Source organism: Toxotes jaculatrix, chromosome 18 (genome assembly GCF_017976425.1).
Source record: "Toxotes jaculatrix isolate fToxJac2 chromosome 18, fToxJac2.pri, whole genome shotgun sequence".
In the NCBI taxonomy this organism is placed as follows: domain Eukaryota; kingdom Metazoa; phylum Chordata; class Actinopteri; family Toxotidae; genus Toxotes; species Toxotes jaculatrix.
Genome location: NC_054411.1, coordinates 21,007,688 through 21,026,467, shown reverse-complemented (window position 1 = coordinate 21,026,467; position 18,780 = coordinate 21,007,688). Strand labels below are relative to the sequence as shown.

Below are 18,780 nucleotides of genomic sequence, written 5' to 3'. Positions count from 1 at the left end.
ACTCCTGAACACACAGCTGAAGTCTGCTGTCTCAGAAATGAGGGGACATTTGTGGGGAAAGCACTTTTTGGCTGACTCTGTTAAAGACTTCATGACAAAACCATGTTTCAGATGTATGAAATACTTTTATCTATTTGTGGAAACAAAACGTCAACCCAACTTCAGCCTCACAAGTTATTGCGGAGCATTCAATTATTTCATTTAATCTGAAGAAGCAACATTATTATTATTAACCAGCAGCGCGAAGAGGCGGTCTACACTCCAGCACAGCAGGGGGCGGTAAGGGGCCAGCAACCACCCGCCCACTAAACAAAAGAAGAAGAATGAGGAGGAAGTGAGTCTGGATGAGGAGGCGAATTCAAAAGAGAAACACTGGGATAAGAGAAACGTTTCTGTCACCCTCAGAGACACACAGAGAGGACCTGCCGCTGCAGAGGAGCGTTTCTCACCGGACTGCTTCAGGTGACACACAGACAACGACGATTATGAGGCGCTAACTGCGGTTTTAGTGTGGAACAGAGACAAAGAACAGAGCTAAGAGCCGTAACCGCTCTCAGCTGGTGAGACACGACTGACTGAATCTGGATTGTGATTGGATCAGGTTGACCAATTGTCGTGGTGGATTTTGTGAGGTTACATATATGGATGTTGAAAGTACAGGCATTGTGGGTAATAGGAAGGGGGAAAGAACACTCGGTTTAACTCTGGGTTCTCAGGGTTACGCCGCTGGTTCACCATGGTAACTCGTGCTGCACACCTAGCTTCAGAGGGTCAGGTCAAAACCTGTCAACACCCTGACTTACTGGCCAATCAGATCGGCTGGAAAACTGAGTCATCATTCCTACATGATCCTGGCAGGGACAAAAGGAGTTTACAATAAAGCGACAAAGAAAAAAGAGCAACAGATATTTTAATAAATGAGTAAAATCTTAACTTATTTAAAAGCTTATTTAGATTATATCCCTCACCTGACTTTATCTGGTGTTTCTTTTCTATGTTAGTCATGTGATCATGTTGTTTACATCTCACCTTGTTGTAATTTACCATATTAAGTTCTTTATTCATGGTTCTGTTGATGTTGCTTGTAGTTAACACTCAGCCCTCTTTTCCATGAACCTCTCTGTTGTTTCCAGTCAGAATGAGGAGTTCTTCGTCCCTCCTCTCTCCCCCGCCCTCTCCTCACCCTGCCCCCCTCCCCCTTGCATCCTCCTCCTCCTCCTCTCTGACTGGTTGTCCTGAACTCGACCTGTCCATCACACTCAGCCCTGCCCCCAAGACTGGTCACTCACAGCTGAAACCCAACCCTCAAGGACAGACAAGAAAAAAGAGGGACAAACAGGTGATGAATGACTAAATAAATGATGAATAAAAACAATATAATAACTTATGATAAATATTATAGCTTCATTTTAATTTGCACAAACTTACTTAACTTTAAACTTAAAACTCACTAACAAACTTAATAAGTTAGGCTCAGTGAAGTAAGATAACCAAAAGATATCCTGGATATGTTCAACTTGCTTCGTAGTACAGGCTTCTGATGTGCGTATATGATGACGCCATTCTTTGTCTCCTGAAGGTGTGTTTTGAAAAGCCGGCAGTCGTCACAGTAACACCGGAGCCTTACGTCACGCTTAGCCGAGATTCCCCTCCTCAGCAGCCAATCAGAGGTCAGACGAGGAGCAGAGAATGTCACCATGGTAACCAGAGTCTGACATTTTACGCTTAGTGTCTGAATGAATCACGTGTCATACTTGGTAAAATGACCTCAACTTCAGAATGTAGCAGCCCTTTATTTGATAAATTGCTTCAAAAAATTGTATCTATATTAAAAATGTATATATTGATATAAAGTGTCTGAAAGAGCAGAACTTGGAAATGAACTATTGAAAATTTTAAAGAGGGGGAAGTAAATTCTTCTTCCTGTCCTCTGCTCTGTGGAGCCCCCAGACAGTCGGTGGAGCCTCCTGCTGCAGCGTCCAATCACATTGCAGGATGTCTGGAGAGGGCGGAGCTAAACACCACTCTGGCTGTGAAGGCGGAGCTTCAGTCACTGCAGGTTCACACGGTTTATCATTAGGCTATCAGTAAGTCATCATTGACAGTTGGTTACCATGGTAACCTGTCTGTCATCCTGCAGGGTGCAGAGTTTAACTCCCAGAAGGCCATTCAGGAGACTCTGCGGAGGTCAGAGAGGACCAAGAACCTGATCAACACCAGAGCTACTGAAGGTAATTAACACACACACACACACACACACACGCAGCTTCTCATTTGCCTTATTTCATGTCTCTCACTTCCTCTTCATTCCACCTTGGGTGTCAGGGATGTGGTTCATGTTTTCATGTGTTCAGGAAACTGCATGAAAGAGTTCACTGTCACTTCCTGTGTCCATATCATGTTGCTGTTTCACCTAAATCGGATGATGTTTGTCACAGAGGACTGGTGACTCGCAACACCATGAATATGGCAGATTTTTTTTTTTTTTTTACATCAGGATTCCAACATTATTTCCTGAGGAATCTCACAGTGTTAAGAAAAGTCATAAAAATTGCTGCAGGAGGCTGTTCAGTAGGTTTCTTTTGTGGAGTTTCAGTCAGCACCATCAGACCTGCAGTGAACACTGCCACTACATGTACCGCTGCTACAGGATCATCAGATCACAGTGGAGCCAGACTCTAAGAGAAAACCTCTTAACTTGCAAGAAGTTATTGTTATAAACAGCTGACAAGCACTGAAAACATGAAACAATAAATAATTCAAGGCCATATCGTCTTTACTGGTTTCATATTTTAGCTGGTATGTAGGTGGTATTAAAACATCTTAAGTTTAACTTTTCGAACTGTGCATAAACTCTGATTAATCTTGTTTTGTTGCTTCATGTGTCGACAGCCTAAGTTTAAGGTGCTTCAAAAATGTGAGTGCTCTCCTTTCAATGTTAATTATCAGAGTGTATCTGCCTCATTCTGCTCCACAGGCATTTGTTGGTGTTTTTCTGTGCATGTGTAAAATGTATCTGCAGAACTCTGCATATAGAGGTTCTGTAGGATGTTTATCCCAACGGGGTATAGCTGAGATGACTTATAGCTCAATGGGAGAGAACACTACCACATATTATTGGAAGTTATACAGAATTTCTCTGAATTGCATTTAGTGCAATTAAGGTAATTTAGGTAGAGCTCATACTGTGTTCAGTGATTTTATTATTGATGGTGAACTGAGCCCAGTTCTGACCGGATGTTTCTACCGTGTCCACCTGTCGCTGTCTTCCTTGTTCAGCAGGAGAGAACAGAAAAATGTCGTCAGCATAAAACAGAAACACCTCTGTGTCTCAGAGAAAGAGGCCAGGGGCCACACACTGATCCAAATGAACAGCAGGTTCATTTATAAATAAAATGCAGCGCTGTGAAGAATTCACTTTCTTTTCTAATATATTGATCAGAATTTTCTCACTCTCTCTCTGTAGTTGTGAATGTCTCTCGCTCTCAGCTTCTCTTCACCTCGCTGGTCAGTGTCAACGTCCAGAAGGATCAGCTGATCAACCAGATGGTGCAGGATAGGCTGGTGCCGCCCACGCGCCCCCGCTGCCTCGACAACAAGGCCGCAGATGGACCCTCCGTGCTCCCCTTCAAGTCGTCTGATCTGCTGAGACAGAACCCTCTCGCACCAGAGGAGGAGCCTTTCAGCTACAAGCCCCGCCCCTCACCACGTCCCGCCCACTGTGCCTTTGACCTCCACAGACGACAGAGACGGTGGGAGGCCATGCACTGACGGAAACTAGGGAGACCTCTGATTGGTTGGAGGTCCTGAGGTTCTTATCAAACAGACTGTGAGATGTGACTGAAGAATAATAATTATCTGATCAGTTTTTAAATGATAGAGATCTGTTTTTATTCCTGTAAAGAGAGAGTAAAGTTTTATTTTGTCTAATAAAGTCTTTTCAAAAACCTTCACTCTCTGATGATGTCATGACTGAATGCTGTGCTCCAGGCCGTCCAATCAGAGGGATTTATTCTAGATACCGAGCAAAACATGAGTACAAGTAAATGTACAGGAGCTAAAACACACAAAGAAGAAGGACAAAGCAATGAGTATGAATATTCAAATATATGTAGTTTATGTTAGAATTGTGGGAAGTGTGGGGGGGTGCCATCAGAGAAACATCACTGACAGAGACAGAATGACAGATAAATCAACTTCAGGAAACCTTGTGTATCTTGTCTTTTTCTACTTCCTGTCTTTGTCTTGTTTCACTCCATTTGTGATTGTCTGCCCCGCCCTAATTGGTTTCACCTGTTGCCCATTGCCTTGTGTATTTAAGTCTCGTCGTTGCCCTGTGTTCTTGTCAGTTCATCTGTGTCCATGTTCGTTCCTGTACCTGTGCCTTGCATTTTTTCCCCCATCTCATGGACTTACCTTGATTTCCTCTGTTTGCATGTAAGGATGTTTTGTATTTTCGTTTGGTTTGGTTTCTGAGTATTTTTCTCCTGCGTGGATGATTTTTGGTTGTTTTGTTCCCTGGCCCTGGACACTTCCAGTGATTTTGGTTTATTTTCGTTCACTCCTTTTGCTTGTCTTTGGGGTTTTGCTTTTGAGTCCTGGCCTGATTCCTAGTCTCAGCATAACAGACACGGACACAGTGTGTGCATAACAAGATATGTTGCACACTCAGAAATAGAAGTACCAATTTGTACCTAAAAGGGTACAAACACTTGTTTACCTTTTTGAGAAACATTTCTGTACTCTTAAATGCTCTCGCCACTGCATAGAGCTCTCCTCCTCTCGCTTCCAATTCCTCTCCTCTTCCTTCTTTCGCCATCGCCTCATCCTCTCGCTCAAGCAACACCAATGAGTTGAAGCTGTTTTTGGCTGGCTTGACACCACGACAAGTGGCAGTTGTACCAAGAGCTTGATTTGGACATCAAACACTTGGGCCTCATCGCTTCACAGCCTTTTGGCCAAGATCAAGTGTAGTATCTGTTCTTATCAGTTTAATATCTGATATGTCCCCTATAAGAGGATAACATGTTATATCGTTTTTTTTAGAGGATCTCAAGCTGTTCTCGAACCTGGCGTTCCCTCTGTCTTCAGCAGTTTTCCTCCTTTTCTCATCACCTGTCCTTTAGGACACTACTCTTACTTACTTACTAATTTGTGGAACTTTCACAACTTTTATGGAGTAATTTGGAAGGACTTAGTACTATGGTTGTATAAAAACTCAAATGAATACAGTTAGTGCAGCCTGGTGAATGGTATGAACTGCAGTACTGCAGATGGGGTCTACCTACTTTTAGGTACATGTCCTAGATGCCACACTGTGAGGCCGCCCAAACAAATGTGAGGCCAGATAACTCAAATTGACTCCTGCAGGGGAGGAAAAGGTGAGTCAGTGAGTCAGTCAGTGAGTCGCTGAGTGAGAAGGAAATGTGGAAGAGTGGAGTTTGAAAAATGTGTGTGTAATGTGTAAAACCTTTGCCTGTTTTAATGAAAGAGTTAGAGCACAGTGTGTCAAGTGTGCTGCATAGTGAGCTCTAAACCTGGTCTCTACAACCCCAACGGTAAAAGCATCAGTGATTCAGAGTAGCACTGAGGTTATGTTGCATAACACTGTCTGAGTGGCCTGAACAGACTGTAACGGATTTCTTATTCAGCCAATGATTCTTCATCATGTGATGAACGTGATTTTGTCAGATTATTCTGAGGCAGTTGAACACGTGACAGTCACGTTCACCTATTTATTTTGTAATCATGACTTTGAGGCATGTGATCGCTCTACCTGTGCTACACTAAACGTATCTGAAATGTACGTCAATGTCCACATGTTACTACTCTGGTTGTCTGGCTCTGCAGCTGTGGGGTTTCCTTAATGTGATGATGCTTTAGTCACGTATCACCCATGCATCCTGCATGTGAGGATCCTCACGTAGGCCCAGAGCTGCGTGGCCTGGGACCGTGTTGCCCTCACATTTGCCTCACAGGCAACAAGCACTTCTCACACTGCAGGTGTTACTGGTAACAGATGATGAGCAGACCAACAGCAATCAGTCTTTTCACCTTAGCTGGTAAAATAAATGCATTTAATGCACCGTCACGTTTGGATAAGTATATCTCCAGAAAGGTGCTGAGAGCAATCTGGTTCAAAATACAAGCTTAATGGTGCATGTGCTGGTCAATTGACTCATGCTGGGCCCTGTAGCTACATATAGGCTGTTAGCTGTAGAGAGGGCTCAGTCGTCTTACTCAGAAAAAGCCTTCAATTGTCTTCAGTCATAGTCTCTGTAACCTGCCCCAGACCTGGACTTGGTTTACACTTTGCTCACAGTCATCTTTCTTCAGGAGAAGAAGATTCACACGTAAAAATCTGAAATTAGAGTTAAATTTGAGATCTCTTGAATACATGTGAAGCAACTAGGAAACATCTTCCGACCTGTCTGGCAGGATTTTTGCTCAGTTCATAAACTGTTACCTGTAAGACAAGGAAAAGGGTTTAGGTGTTTTATCGTATTTCAGCATCTCCGTACAGCTCCGTCAGAGCTCGACGACACATCCACAGCATCCTCCTACTGGATGAAGCAGCGCGTCAATCTTGACGAATGCTGAGCTCTGATTGGAGGACGCCCGCCGTGTCCTCGCCCCCCCCCCTTGTGATGTTGCCCTCTTCGTCCTTCTCTCGGTAACCATCGCCCTCCTGTTGAAACTGCAGCTTCCTGCATCTGTCCGCTTCTCTCTTGTCTCTGGCCCGGAGTAACAACCAGGTGAGTTTTCTATTATTCTCCATCCAATACTAATATATCCAAGAATTTAAAATATTAGCTAAGAAGATAACAGTGTTAGTCATTTCCATTTCTTATGGAGTTTATAAGAGTTAGCTTGTCGTGCCTTTATTGTTGAATTTTCAAGGAGCTTTGTAGCTTTGCTGTTTTGACTGATGCTATTATAATGCGAATTAGTGTAGCTTAAAAGTCAACTCGTCTTTCCTGAGTTTTTTTCTTAAGGCCCACTGATCATTGGGAACTCCCAGTATGATTCAAAGTCATTCAGATGGCTTGACAAGGACGCGGAAGTACCGCCACGAGAGACTGCTACGTTCTGTTACTAATGTACAGCAGTTTACTGTATTTGAAGTACATGCGAGGCAATGTCGTTTTTAAAATGATTAGCTTTTTTTTTCTGAAGAGTCCGTCGGTTGAAACTGTTGGGACAAGTGTTTTGGACCGTAAAGTAGTCAGAGGTAAAGTTTCGGTGAGACTGTGACAGTTGGTTCTCACCAAACATGACGCAGTTTTCACGGGTAGAAATGGTCGCTGTGACCGGTACCTGCTTGTAATTAAAGGGGCGCCTGGAGTCCTTCAAGGGGGCGATGGTGAAGGTTTTAGGTCACTGAAGACATTTTAGGACTTCTTTAAGGAGGGGTTAAATTATGTTGAGGGGATTTAAAAAGGTTAAATGTGTGTAAAATCACAAAATCACACTCAAGTAAAAGTATACAAGTGTTACATAAAGTATCATAGTAGTAGTTTTGTGACTGTAAATACACACAGGTATGAATATGTCCATATACTTCAAGGCAAAGTGCCTCTAAAGTGATATTTACTTCGTTTTTCTTTATTGAATTCTGTTTTATTTGTATATGGATGTATGTATGTAGAGGTGAGGGGGTAGGAATGTATACCATGTGGACTATTTTCCTCATTAGAGTGTGGAAAGCTCTCAGTGGTTAGCTTTAAGACCATGCAGGGAAAACACAGCTGTGGGGGTCTCTCCTGATTTGATTTGATTTTCTTCCTTGTGCTTTAATTTTCTCTATCTGTGTCTATTAAACTAATGTTTGGAGTTACTTCAAAATAAGTCAGTATTGATTTTTCTCCTTCTTTTCTTGTCTCTATCACAGTCAAACATGACTCACGCGTATCCCTTCCTGAGTACTGAGCAAAAGAAGGAGCTCAGCGATATCGCTCAGAGGATCGTAGCCGCTGGGAAGGGCATCCTGGCAGCTGATGAATCCACAGGTATGACTGCAGCAGGCACAGGCAGACTGTGTGTGTGTGTGTGTGTGCCCTGTACAGGAGGAAGAGGCAGGAATGAATGGCCTGGAACAGGATCACACTCATTCTGTTATAACCCTGATGATCACAGTCCAATTCAGTAACCCCCGTAATCACAGTGGAAATGATCTATTGGCAGCATGTTTGGAACTATATTGACTTTTTACAATATAGAAATATAAAAGCACATACAAAGATGAATCAGTGTCACTGTAGGCATCAGTATTGGTGTACTTTTTTTTAAACTCTCAAATATCTATATTATCATTGGAGTCAAAAAGTGAGTATCTCACTGCATTCGGTTTAAAGATGAGACAGAGGAAACATGTTTCACAACATGTGTGAAAACATCTATGTGATCATTACAACATTTTCTGTCTCCTTCAGTGTTGGAATGCAGTTGTGTCATATTTGATTGACATATACTTTCCGGCTGCGCAACACAAACGATGACAGCGAGCTTTTAAAAAGACACCACCACTTTAATATGTGTGTGTTAATGAGAATTTGTGCACTCGTTTTTACAGTTTCACCCTTGCAAAGATGAGTTTTAAGTCACGAGTGGCTTAACCTGCATTTCTTCGAATGACCACTAGATGGTAGTGCTATAAAAAGTTTTAGTCTTAACTAATTACTAACTTGTCTTAGTGGTGATTTTAAAAGTTTATTATTATTATTGTTATTGTTATTGGTGTTGTTATGTCCAACCTGGCCTTTGACAGCTTGCCAGTTTGTAAAGTAGCTTCTCCAGTGACAGTCTTCTCCCTCTTTCCCGTCCTCTCCAGGAAGCATGGCCAAGCGCTTCCAGAGCATCAACACAGAGAACACAGAGGAGAACAGGCGGCTTTACCGCCAGCTCCTCTTCACCGCTGACGACCGGGTCAATCCCTGCATCGGCGGCGTCATCTTCTTCCACGAGACGCTCTACCAAAAGACAGACGACGGCAAACTCTTCTCCCAGCTGGTCAAAGAGAAGGGCATGGTGGTGGGCATCAAGGTGGACAAGGGTGTGGTTCCCCTCGCCGGCACCAATGGAGAGACCACCACTCAAGGTATAGAAGTGCTCTTTACCACAGTGAACGCAGGCAGAAACACTGGTATCAAAAGACAGATCGAAACGAGCAAAGGTTATATGAATCTGAACAAGTTCATGTCTTTCTACAAAAACAAAAACCTGACCAAAATTTAAAAATCAAAATTAAAAACAATTTATTATAAACATGAAAAAGACATCAGAGGGTTTAGTTTGAATGTACCAGCTCAGCTGTTGGGGGGGGGGGGTCAGGGTTAGATCCTGCTTCGTAGTACAGGCCACAGAAGTGTGTGTTCGTGTATTGATTGACAGCTGTGAGCTAACACCCATGACTTCAGCCTTCTCTGATTGGTCAGAAGGGTGAGGATGGCTAAGAAATTTCTGAAAGGGAATATTAGCCTAGCTTAGTGCAATTACTGTCTGCCTGTGTTTTCATTTGCAGATGTGTTAGCAGACGTGTTAGCTCTCTGTTGCTGTCTGTCTTTCACTCCCACCCTGGCTGACATTACTTCAGACCTGTTCTTTGTCCACGTCTGCCCGTCAGCTGATCTGGACCACAGATCATATTATATTTATAATATAACTCTTTATAATATAACTAAGAAATTAGACATCAAACCTCTCCTCTGGTTTACATGCACCTACAGCCAGCCTATCAGAAAATACATAGAAAACTACACTTGTGAATGACACCTCCCCGTCTGTCCTCTGTCTCTGACAGGTCTGGATGGGCTCTATGAGCGCTGTGCTCAGTACAAGAAGGACGGTGCTGACTTTGCCAAGTGGCGCTGTGTGTTAAAGATCACCCCCACCACCCCGTCCCAGCTGGCCATCATGGAGAACGCCAACGTGTTGGCCCGCTACGCCAGCATCTGCCAGATGGTTAGACACACTCTCACACACACATACTCACACACATACACACACTCACACTATGCACATTTACATTCCAAGCTCTGTCAGAGCTCAGTCAAAGAACCCACTTTCTCAATGCAGTGATGTAACACAAACAGCTGTTACACAACTCAGCACGCTGTTGGCCCCATCTGGTTCTCTTCTAACTAACTGTGTAACCGTTAGTACACAAGTCACAACCCCAAGAGAGGAAGTTCTGTTGTCTGTTGTTGTGACACCGGTTGCCGTGTGCTCTTCCATCCACCATCCAACTTTCTCCCCCGGCTGTCTCCCTCTCAGCATGGCATCGTGCCCATCGTGGAGCCTGAGATTCTCCCAGACGGTGACCATGACCTGCAGCGGTGCCAGTATGTGACTGAGAAGGTGAGTGATGGCGGGGACAGGTCCAGCAGAGGAGGAGGAGGAGGAGGACAGCTGACATAACAGTCCACATATAACATATAACAGACATATAACAGACACAATAGTGTCATGCTGAAATGCATTTCAGTTCTTACACACAGCGACAGAGCAGCAGCAGCATCATCCTTCATCACTATCAGTGAAACTGAGGGAATGGAGATGTGTTCCTCTCTGTCTCAGGTGTTGGCAGCTGTCTACAAGGCCCTGTCTGACCACCATGTCTACCTGGAGGGCACTCTGCTCAAACCCAACATGGTGACCGCCGGACACTCCTGCTCCAAAAAGTACAGCCCTCAAGAGATTGCCATGGCCACCGTCACCGCCCTGCGTCGCACCGTACCCCCAGCTGTGCCAGGTGAGATGGATATAGAAGGATATGCAATTGAATATATATAGATACACGTGTATGTATGTACACCTCATGTCCACCTGACCGTCCTTCTGTGCATTCTTCTCCCCCCCAGGCGTGACCTTTCTGTCCGGCGGCCAGAGTGAGGAGGAGGCCAGCATCAACCTGAACGCGATCAACCAGTGTCCCCTTCACAGGCCCTGGGCCCTCACCTTCTCCTATGGCCGGGCGCTGCAGGCCTCAGCACTGAAGGCCTGGGGGGGCAAGAAGGAGAACGGCAAGGCCTGTCAGGAGGAGTACATCAAGAGAGCCCTGGTAAGGAGGGAGGAGCAGGAGGAGGAGGAGAAAGAAAGAAAAAAATTAGTGAACCACTAAAGCACTGACTGAAATGATAAGGCCTTAAGGTGGCTGCTGTCGGAACTACTTTATTATTTTGACATTATTTGACATAGTGAGGTCAACGTGACCTTTAGCATGTACAACTCAATTGGAAAAACAAACTGAAATCTCATGTTAAATAGGAGTCGGTACACACCTGACATTATTTAGTGCCTCTGATTAACCCCAAATGAAGCTCAGCTATTCTAGTAGGCGTTTCCTGATGTTCTCTTAGTCACATCTCACAGCAAAAGCCATGGTCTGCAGAGAGCTTCCAAAGCATCAGAGGAGTGGATCTCATTGTTAAAAGGTATCGGTCAGGAGAAGGGTACACAAGAATTTCCAAGGCATTAGATATACCATGGAACACAGTGAAGACAGTCATCATTAAGTGGAGAAAATATGGCGCAACAGTGGCATTACAAAGAACTGGACGTCCATCCAAAATTGATGAAAAGACGAGAAGAAAACAGGTCAGGGAGGCTGCCAAGAGGCCTACAGCAACATTAAAGGAGCTGCAGGAATTTCTGGCCAGTACTGGCTGTGTAGTACGTGTGACAACAATCTCCTGCACAGGAGAAGCACTGTGACAGATTTGAAGGGTTTTTGCAAAGAAGAGTGGGCAAATATTGCCAAGTCAAAATGTGCCATGCTGATAGACTCCTACCCAAAAAGATGGAGTGCTGTAATCAAATCAAAAGGTGCTTCAACAAAGTATTTGTTTAAGTGTGTGCATATTTATGCAACCACATTATTTTAGTTTATTTGTAGTAGTCAGATGTATAAAGTAGAAAACTGAAATACATAAGCACAGGCAGATGTAAATGTAGTGGGTCTGGTTTGTTTGGTCACACTGGATAACAGCAGTTCATACTCACACTAATGTTTTCCAGTCAATGTTGTTTTTTTTTTTTTTTTAAACAAATACGCATGTTTCTCCACAGAATAACAGCCAGGCCGCTCTGGGGAAGTACGTGTCCTCTGGAGACAAGGGAGCAGCGGCTCAGGAGTCCCTGTTTGTGGCTAACCACGCCTACTGAAGTCTGCCGAGCCGCATCCCCTCAACGCACGTCACCCCCATTCCACCCTGTCACTCCACTCTTTCCTATCACAACCCCCCCCAGAGCCAGTAATCTCCCCAGTCACACTCACCAGCCAACCATTCAAACCTTATTTCATTAGCAATGAGAACCAAATGATAGAAAAACATTGTGATTTGGGAAAAGATGACTACTATACTCCAGGTCTGTCCTCCCATTGAGTTTGACTTCGGACTTGTAAAATGTTGCCCCAGTGTGTTGTCACTTTATTTTGCGTTTGTGCACTTAAACCCTGCATACAGAGAGAGCAGAGAGTTCCTCTACAGTGTTGTCTTCCCCTTGTCTTCATTTGTTGTTCCTGACATTGTCTTTAAAAAGTACATGTGCCTTCAATTGTCCACTGAACCAACAGCTGAGGGGAGACATTGTAGAGGATGTTGTGATGTATCTACAGTATTAGAGTGTAAACACTGGAAAGAAGTACAAAATTAAAAGATCCCACGACTGATTATGTCCTGTTGTTTTGATTGGTTTGTGTATTTTTTTTTATTGATTCCAATAATTTCATATTAATGATGAGTCCAATGTATTATGATACATTCTCAGCTTCACATCGGTGGTTATGTTCACTGTGACTCTCAGCCTCAGGAAGCTCCAGCTACTGGTTGAATATTCCACCGACAGCGTGGCGCTGGAAACGGCTAACGGAGAAAGAGGACCACCCAGTGTATGTTTCGGGTAGGCGTTTTTATTTTTTTAAAACCTTGTTTCTGTTAATGAGGCTTCCATCATGTGAGCAGAACAAAGTGCATCTCCTACCAGTAACTTACAGCTGAAGTGCTGAATTGTCATCCAAAAAAAAACCAAAACAAACAAAAACATTTCCATCTTGTCCAAATCTCCAACATCTTCAGACTAACAAAAGGTTGTATTCCCTGTATCATCAGGGATAACAGAGATCCTTTGAGAACATAAGAGTCTTTACATTGTGTTGTTTTCTGTCTTCAGTGAGAAACAGTAGGTGGTTGTGGTTGGTGTTGATGCACAGGTGATTCGTCCCCCTCTGGTCGGTTGGTTGTCAGCAGGAGCAGGGTCAAGGTGCAGACTGAGAAGAGGACTTCCTCCTCACATGTTGGTGCTCATCCTGGTCTGGCTGTTGGCTGGTGTCAGCTCACCCTGGCTGCCTTCTCTGGGTGGAGACTGGGGAGGGGAGGCAAAATACGGGTGAGGTTTTCTCTCTCACGTGTGTTTGCTGTTTACACTGATACGGTTTTCACTTAGTTAAAAAATTCTTACAATTATATTCATCAAGTCTGTTTTTTTTTTTTTAGTTACCTTGACATGGATCTGGTTGCGCAGCACAGCAGCTCGGAGGATCATGGCTTTGGCTCGTCTCTGGAACTCTTTGCCCATGTGGAGCGACTTCTCAAACGTGGTGCTCCTCTGGTCCACGTCCCTCGCGTAGAGGATCTAGCGGCACATCAGAGTGAGCGGTTCAAATGAGAACGGATTCAAATGAGAAATGACTTGCTTTAACTGTTTTCATTGCGTGTGGGTTTTTCCACCTTGCTATGGGAGTCGATCCGGGCGTTGATGAGCCCCTCTAGTATGAGCTGGGTCAGCTCGTCTTCCAGAGCCGCTACTGTGGTGTTGAAGGCCTGAGCCATCTTAGTCATGTCCGCTGACACGTAAGGGCTGAAATACTGAAAACACACACACACACACTTGTACTTATATCTTTGTGAGGACACTGCTTGACATAATGCATTCCCAACTGATGCCTTTTCTCATAAGTGATCACCATAAGGTTCCATCTCACCTGAATGAGGGCTCTGTTCCTGATCTGGCTGTACAGTGTCTTGACATGCGGGGCCAGATACATGTCCAACAGCAGGTTATCCTGGAGGAAACACCACAGTCGCTCATCTCCATACACAATCTAAAAGTCTAACATCATTTATTAGCCATGTCATGTAATTATTCCATCATAACCATAACTGTGTGTGAGTCTTAACGCAAAGGTTTCCGCTCTGACCTTCATTTCATCCAGCAGCTTGAGACAGGACGCGTACTTGGACTCGTAGAACTTGAAGATGATGTCACGGATCTGAGGCTCCAACTCTAGAAATAACTTAAAGGAGCTGAGAATGAAAGACAAAAAAAAAAGAAAGAAAAGATTACGATACGGATCTATATTCAATAAACGTACCGAGACAGTCTTCAGTCACCATGAACTACGACCTCCTACCTGCTGGAGATGACGTTACGTTGGAGCTCCTGCCTGTCGAACGTGGCCAAAGCACACAAGCCCCCGTACACGGCTACGTTACTGGGTGACAGAAGCTGCAGGGAACAACACGCCCCACAAACACACATTTTTTTTTAATCGGGACAACTTTTTGAACTGAACATTATCCTGGTTTTGAAAACAAGAGTTTTACTTCTTTTAATGCCTTTGTTAGATGAAGTTGCAGTACTCACCTCTGGACAGTCACAGTGGTCAAAGGACGCCTGCAGGAAGCACTTGGCAGCTGGTTTGTATTTCCGGGAGGCCAACTCTGCCAGGCCTGGAACACCAACAAACGGGATAAGACTTAAAATATACCAACCACTATATCCTCCAAAACATGAGAAATAATTGCTCTAGAGAGAGCAGCTGCTACTGGCTGTTTCTGAAATATGACAGTATGAGAAATCTGTTCATATTTATCTGTACTTTGAGAAGATGAGAGCAGTCGTGGTTACCAGGCAGCAACCGCTCAGCTGATCTTCCAAACACAGTAACCATGGACTAAACCTAAACTTCCGGTTGTAGTGGGCGACCTTAGCGTCACAGAGCCTGGCTGCTGCCTTACCTGCAGCACACTTTAATTTGGTGAGGACTGCTTGGTTTTGGCTATCTCGCTCTCCTCTTTGCTAAACAAAAAGAAAGAGAAACGACATTTGTCATCACAGTAACAAGCTTCAAGAAACAAAAGCTAAAGCTGGAAACACACAGTGTGTTAAACACAGTCCGGACACTGCAGTGTAAGATGAGCGTGAGAACTGACCTCTGCTATCTCTGGCGTGGATTCTGCCTTGTTGACGTAGCTCAGTACATGGGACCAGTTCTGGAGGTAAACACTAACCTGAGGGCACAGAGGAGAGGATTTATACGTTTGCACGATCAGTTTGCTGAAGGTGAACTCTTGAAACCTTTCCCGGTGGAATCACACCCACAGTTAAAAGTTCAAACAATTATTAAATCATGAAGGTGTAGTATAACAAAATTGTTGATGTATTTGCAATGAATATTAGCTGTGGTTCCATCCTGCTTTACCTTGATGACATTCAGACACATGTTGATGACATGCTTTGCACTGGTGCAGTAGTCTCTGGCTCGGGAGTAGCACTTGAGGGCGTTACTGAGGTCACCACAGTCCAGGTAATGGTCTCCTAAGTCATCGTGGCCTCTCCTGGGGTGGAAGGACAGAAAGGAGGGAAGGTGAGAGGGAGATAAAGAGGGGCTAAGTGTAAGGGAAGGGGGCGAGGCTCTGCTCAGACCCGGTATTAACATGTGTCTCTGGGTGATCTGATCACAGATGGACAGCTCTAAGTGCAGGTGTGAATGCACCCAAGATGCATTGTATCTATTAGTATTTACTAAATTCAACTTTGTGAGTTTTTCTTTAAACTTGCTAAATAGAAAATTCCTGAAAAGTGGAGACTCTGAAAACAAAGTTCTTAAGGTTTTCTGTGAGAACACTGCTGCTAATAAACGCACCGTGACTTCTGCATTCATACCTGATGCTCTCTTTGATGGAGTTTCCCTTGTAGTTCTTCAGATCAGTGTCCAGTTTCTCCAGTTTGAGCAGAGCCTTTTTCCTGGTGGACTCTGCCCACGCTGAGTCCAAGGGAGGGGGAGCAACACCACCTTCAGGCACTGTGTCTGGTACACCCTGTACTTCCCTAGAGAGAGAGAGAGAGAGAGAGAGAGAGAGAGAGAGATACAACAACTCATATGAGATGCTGAGTAATTTACTAGCAAGAGTAATTCCTAGAAGGTCATTAAATGTAATACCGTGTAGCCTCAGTGAGTTTGCGGTGGATCTCTTCGTAAGTATCCACATTGAAGGTCCTCTGGACGAAGGTGAGAGCCATCTTCAAGGCTTCCACTCGGAGCTGAGGGCAATGCTCGGCAATGAACTGAAGCCTTTCAATGCGCATTAATCCGCTGTAGCTGGTCGCATACTGCTCCAGGTCCTGTAAGAAATCAGGCACAGGTGAGAGATTACAACAATGTCAAGAGCTGCGGCACTGAAATGTTCAGGTGACAGTATCACGTCTGACAGGTCAATACCAGTGTTGGGTTCTCCACGATGTAGTTGGTGTCAGGAGCGTTCTGCTGGTCTTCCTGGGGGTCTGCATCAATCTGCATGGGCTCCACAGAGCCCTGGGATAAACACACCAGACACAGGGTTTAGCAGACATCACACTGCGAGATCTGATGTTAACATAACATGAAAATAAAATTACAACAAATTATGCTGTAATAAAAGGTTTCATGAATTCATTGAGGGGATGACTAATGTCTCTTTTCCAATAAGCAAATCCTTTTTATTTTGCTCTGATGCAAATGTAAACGAGCTTTGGAAACAGTTTCTCGAGCTCGTTCACATTGCTAATAATAGTTGTCAATGTATTAGTGAATAGTGATGTGAATATTCATTGTACTGGAAACGTCGTCCTGCCCCTGGATTTACAGAATGTATGCAAATGCAAACAATTAGTCACAGTCAGCCTCAAGCCTTGTTCTAAACAGGATATACGGTTGGTAACGAGAAAGGTAAAATGTCCATGCTTGATTCCTGAAGGAACGTTAACGTGAGTTAGCCATGTTTTAGCTTTTAAACATGGCTGATGAAGTGGAAGGTGGTACACTCAGACGCTGGTCGCTGTCGTTGATATTAGGCTACGTTGGTAAGAAAAAACGTCTTGCAGAAGTACTATCAGTGGCTACACATACAGCAACATTAGCTATTATTTAGAACTGATATGACTGCTAGCAGGAAGTTAGCTAGGCAATGCTAGCTTCCGTTAGCGACAGGCTACAATAATAAACACAAATTGTTCTTCAGCCTATGGTTTGTTTCGCATTGGCTGGAGAACTTGCGGTGTCTCTACCTCTGTTATAGTTAACTACAAGCGTCATTTGTTGTTTTGCCAGTGTGCCTAACCATTATAACAACACCGCTACCGTCACTGTTGATGTTGTTAGCCAAAGGAGGCCTTCAACCGGTTGTTAGCCTTCAGTTGTAAACTCCAATAAATCTGTCAGTCTCAAATGGTTTACCTCACTAGCAGACAAAACGTTTAATGAAATGTTGAGGGCATTCCTCGATTCGACATAATCCCATGCTCCGATCAGTAATTAACTCAAAATATATCTCATTCATTAGCTGTTCTAGCTTCGTTTTCTCCCTAAGATGCACTATAACTGGGGTGGGGAATAACCTTTAGCAAAAAATGACAACCAGTTTTGAAACTGAATTTTAAGTTGATTCTTCGTAAACGATTCGTATGCCTAGTTCAACAAAAGGCACTAATGACGCTGTGTTGTTTAATTGCGATCTATGGTCATGACAGCCGTAGTTTCTGTAGCTTAAGCTAGTTACCCAACTGCTAGCTTAAGGTTGGTGCACTGTTACTGAAGATACATGTACAGTTTGCGCAGTCTTCGCTGGATGGAAACAACAAACAGCAGTGACTTACCTGAAAGTTAAACACTTGCACAGGTAAAGGCATTTTATTTTTTTCGGACGTCAGTGTCGTTATCGTTACAGGGACAGTATAGCATGAAGGTGTTGATGTGCAGCGGTCACTCCAGCAGCCGAACTGACTCCAGGTCTGAGGAAAGGCACCTCTCTACGGCTCGCGGGAGGGCGCAGTTTCACCTCGCGACACAGTGGTGTAAACCCACTGTGACGTGGTTTCTGGGCGCCTGTTAAACACCCTAACTTCCCATTTTCTTTGCTGTGGAATAAGGAATAATTTTCTAGATTCACTGTATTTATCACCTGCTTAAACTTGCTAAAACTAAACTTAGGGATATTTAAAGTACAAAACAAAATACTTGAAACATTTTGGCACTGGTACGCTCATTAAGACGGGCTCTAACACCTTAAGGTGCTATGTCAGCTGAGCCTTAGTGGTGGATACTTCCAAATAAAATGCAGCCAGGTGGAACTGAAGTTTGGGGCAAGTGATCTGGCCAGACGTGTAATTCACTGCACTCTAAGTTCTAGTGCAATAAGGGGCACCTGGTTGGAGCATCACGGCCACGGCTACATTTCTCCACACCTCAAACAACCTCTCCATGTTTCATCAGTATAAGGCAATGGAGTGAGAGAAGCCATGGATGTCACCTTAATGCTCTTGGAGTGATATTGGTGGTGAGTAATTGTAAAATATTTGGAGTAGGCTATGTAGCTATTACATGTACTGTGCGTAAATATTGTATTATTGTCTTTGAAATTTCTCTGTACGTTTGTGACTAATCAGTATGTACCTGTTGAAACAAGTTGGGGAGGACTGTACAAACACAAATGAACGGCATTTGGCAGGAGCAACAAAGGCACT

General features: G+C 44.0%; 3 protein-coding genes and 1 non-coding gene across 4 annotated transcripts; 3 read left to right on the top strand and 1 right to left on the bottom strand.

The window, feature by feature from the left end:
- Nucleotides 1-334: 334 nt before the first annotated feature.
- On the top strand, nucleotides 335-3,953 carry ppp1r35 (protein phosphatase 1, regulatory subunit 35). The gene is made up of 6 exons (XM_041063026.1): nucleotides 335-462; nucleotides 1,134-1,339; nucleotides 1,580-1,700; nucleotides 1,944-2,059; nucleotides 2,141-2,231; nucleotides 3,467-3,953. The coding sequence occupies exons 1-6, from the start codon at nucleotides 345-347 to the stop codon at nucleotides 3,769-3,771; spliced, it is 957 nt and encodes a 318-aa protein (XP_040918960.1). The 5' UTR covers nucleotides 335-344; the 3' UTR covers nucleotides 3,772-3,953.
- A 985-nt stretch (nucleotides 3,954-4,938) lies between these two features.
- Nucleotides 4,939-5,137, top strand: LOC121199151. Its single transcript, XR_005896407.1, has one exon. It is a non-coding gene; the product is annotated as a U2 spliceosomal RNA (small nuclear RNA).
- Nucleotides 5,138-6,601: 1,464 nt separating this feature from the next.
- Nucleotides 6,602-12,670, top strand: LOC121198108 (fructose-bisphosphate aldolase A-like). Its single transcript, XM_041061978.1, has 8 exons — nucleotides 6,602-6,755; nucleotides 7,892-8,009; nucleotides 8,831-9,097; nucleotides 9,800-9,960; nucleotides 10,273-10,356; nucleotides 10,576-10,750; nucleotides 10,860-11,059; nucleotides 12,067-12,670. Exons 2-8 carry the CDS (start codon nucleotides 7,898-7,900, stop codon nucleotides 12,160-12,162), a joined length of 1,095 nt encoding a protein of 364 aa, XP_040917912.1. The 5' UTR covers nucleotides 6,602-6,755; nucleotides 7,892-7,897; the 3' UTR covers nucleotides 12,163-12,670.
- Nucleotides 12,671-12,890: 220 nt separating this feature from the next.
- gps1 (G protein pathway suppressor 1) lies at nucleotides 12,891-18,056 on the bottom strand. The gene is made up of 14 exons (XM_041061977.1): nucleotides 17,914-18,056; nucleotides 16,502-16,594; nucleotides 16,223-16,404; nucleotides 15,946-16,110; nucleotides 15,482-15,617; nucleotides 15,213-15,290; nucleotides 15,018-15,078; nucleotides 14,644-14,729; nucleotides 14,411-14,505; nucleotides 14,198-14,303; nucleotides 13,982-14,062; nucleotides 13,728-13,865; nucleotides 13,498-13,632; nucleotides 12,891-13,362 (listed from the first exon to the last, which is right to left on the bottom strand). Exons 1-14 carry the CDS (start codon nucleotides 17,944-17,946, stop codon nucleotides 13,288-13,290), a joined length of 1,464 nt encoding a protein of 487 aa, XP_040917911.1. The 5' UTR covers nucleotides 17,947-18,056; the 3' UTR covers nucleotides 12,891-13,287.
- Between the last annotated feature and the right edge of the window lie 724 nt (nucleotides 18,057-18,780).

Excerpts from the sequence above, each read along its gene's own strand:
- ppp1r35 (XM_041063026.1), top strand. The coding sequence starts at position 345 with ATGAGGAGGCGAATTCAAAAGAGAAACACTGGGATAAGAGAAACGTTT. Across the intron at positions 463-1,133 it reads TTCTCACCGGACTGCTTCAG|TCAGAATGAGGAGTTCTTCG; the intron begins GTGACACACAGA and ends TGTTGTTTCCAG. Across the intron at positions 1,701-1,943 it reads GAGCAGAGAATGTCACCATG|CCCCCAGACAGTCGGTGGAG; the intron begins GTAACCAGAGTC and ends TGCTCTGTGGAG.
- LOC121198108 (XM_041061978.1), top strand. The coding sequence starts at position 7,898 with ATGACTCACGCGTATCCCTTCCTGAGTACTGAGCAAAAGAAGGAGCTC. Across the intron at positions 8,010-8,830 it reads GGCAGCTGATGAATCCACAG|GAAGCATGGCCAAGCGCTTC; the intron begins GTATGACTGCAG and ends CGTCCTCTCCAG. Across the intron at positions 9,961-10,272 it reads ACGCCAGCATCTGCCAGATG|CATGGCATCGTGCCCATCGT; the intron begins GTTAGACACACT and ends TCTCCCTCTCAG.
- gps1 (XM_041061977.1), bottom strand. The coding sequence starts at position 17,946 with ATGCCTTTACCTGTGCAAGTGTTTAACTTTCAG. Across the intron at positions 15,291-15,481 it reads TGTGTCTGAATGTCATCAAG|GTTAGTGTTTACCTCCAGAA; the intron begins GTAAAGCAGGAT and ends CTGTGCCCTCAG. Across the intron at positions 14,730-15,017 it reads CAAATTAAAGTGTGCTGCAG|GCCTGGCAGAGTTGGCCTCC; the intron begins GTAAGGCAGCAG and ends TTGGTGTTCCAG.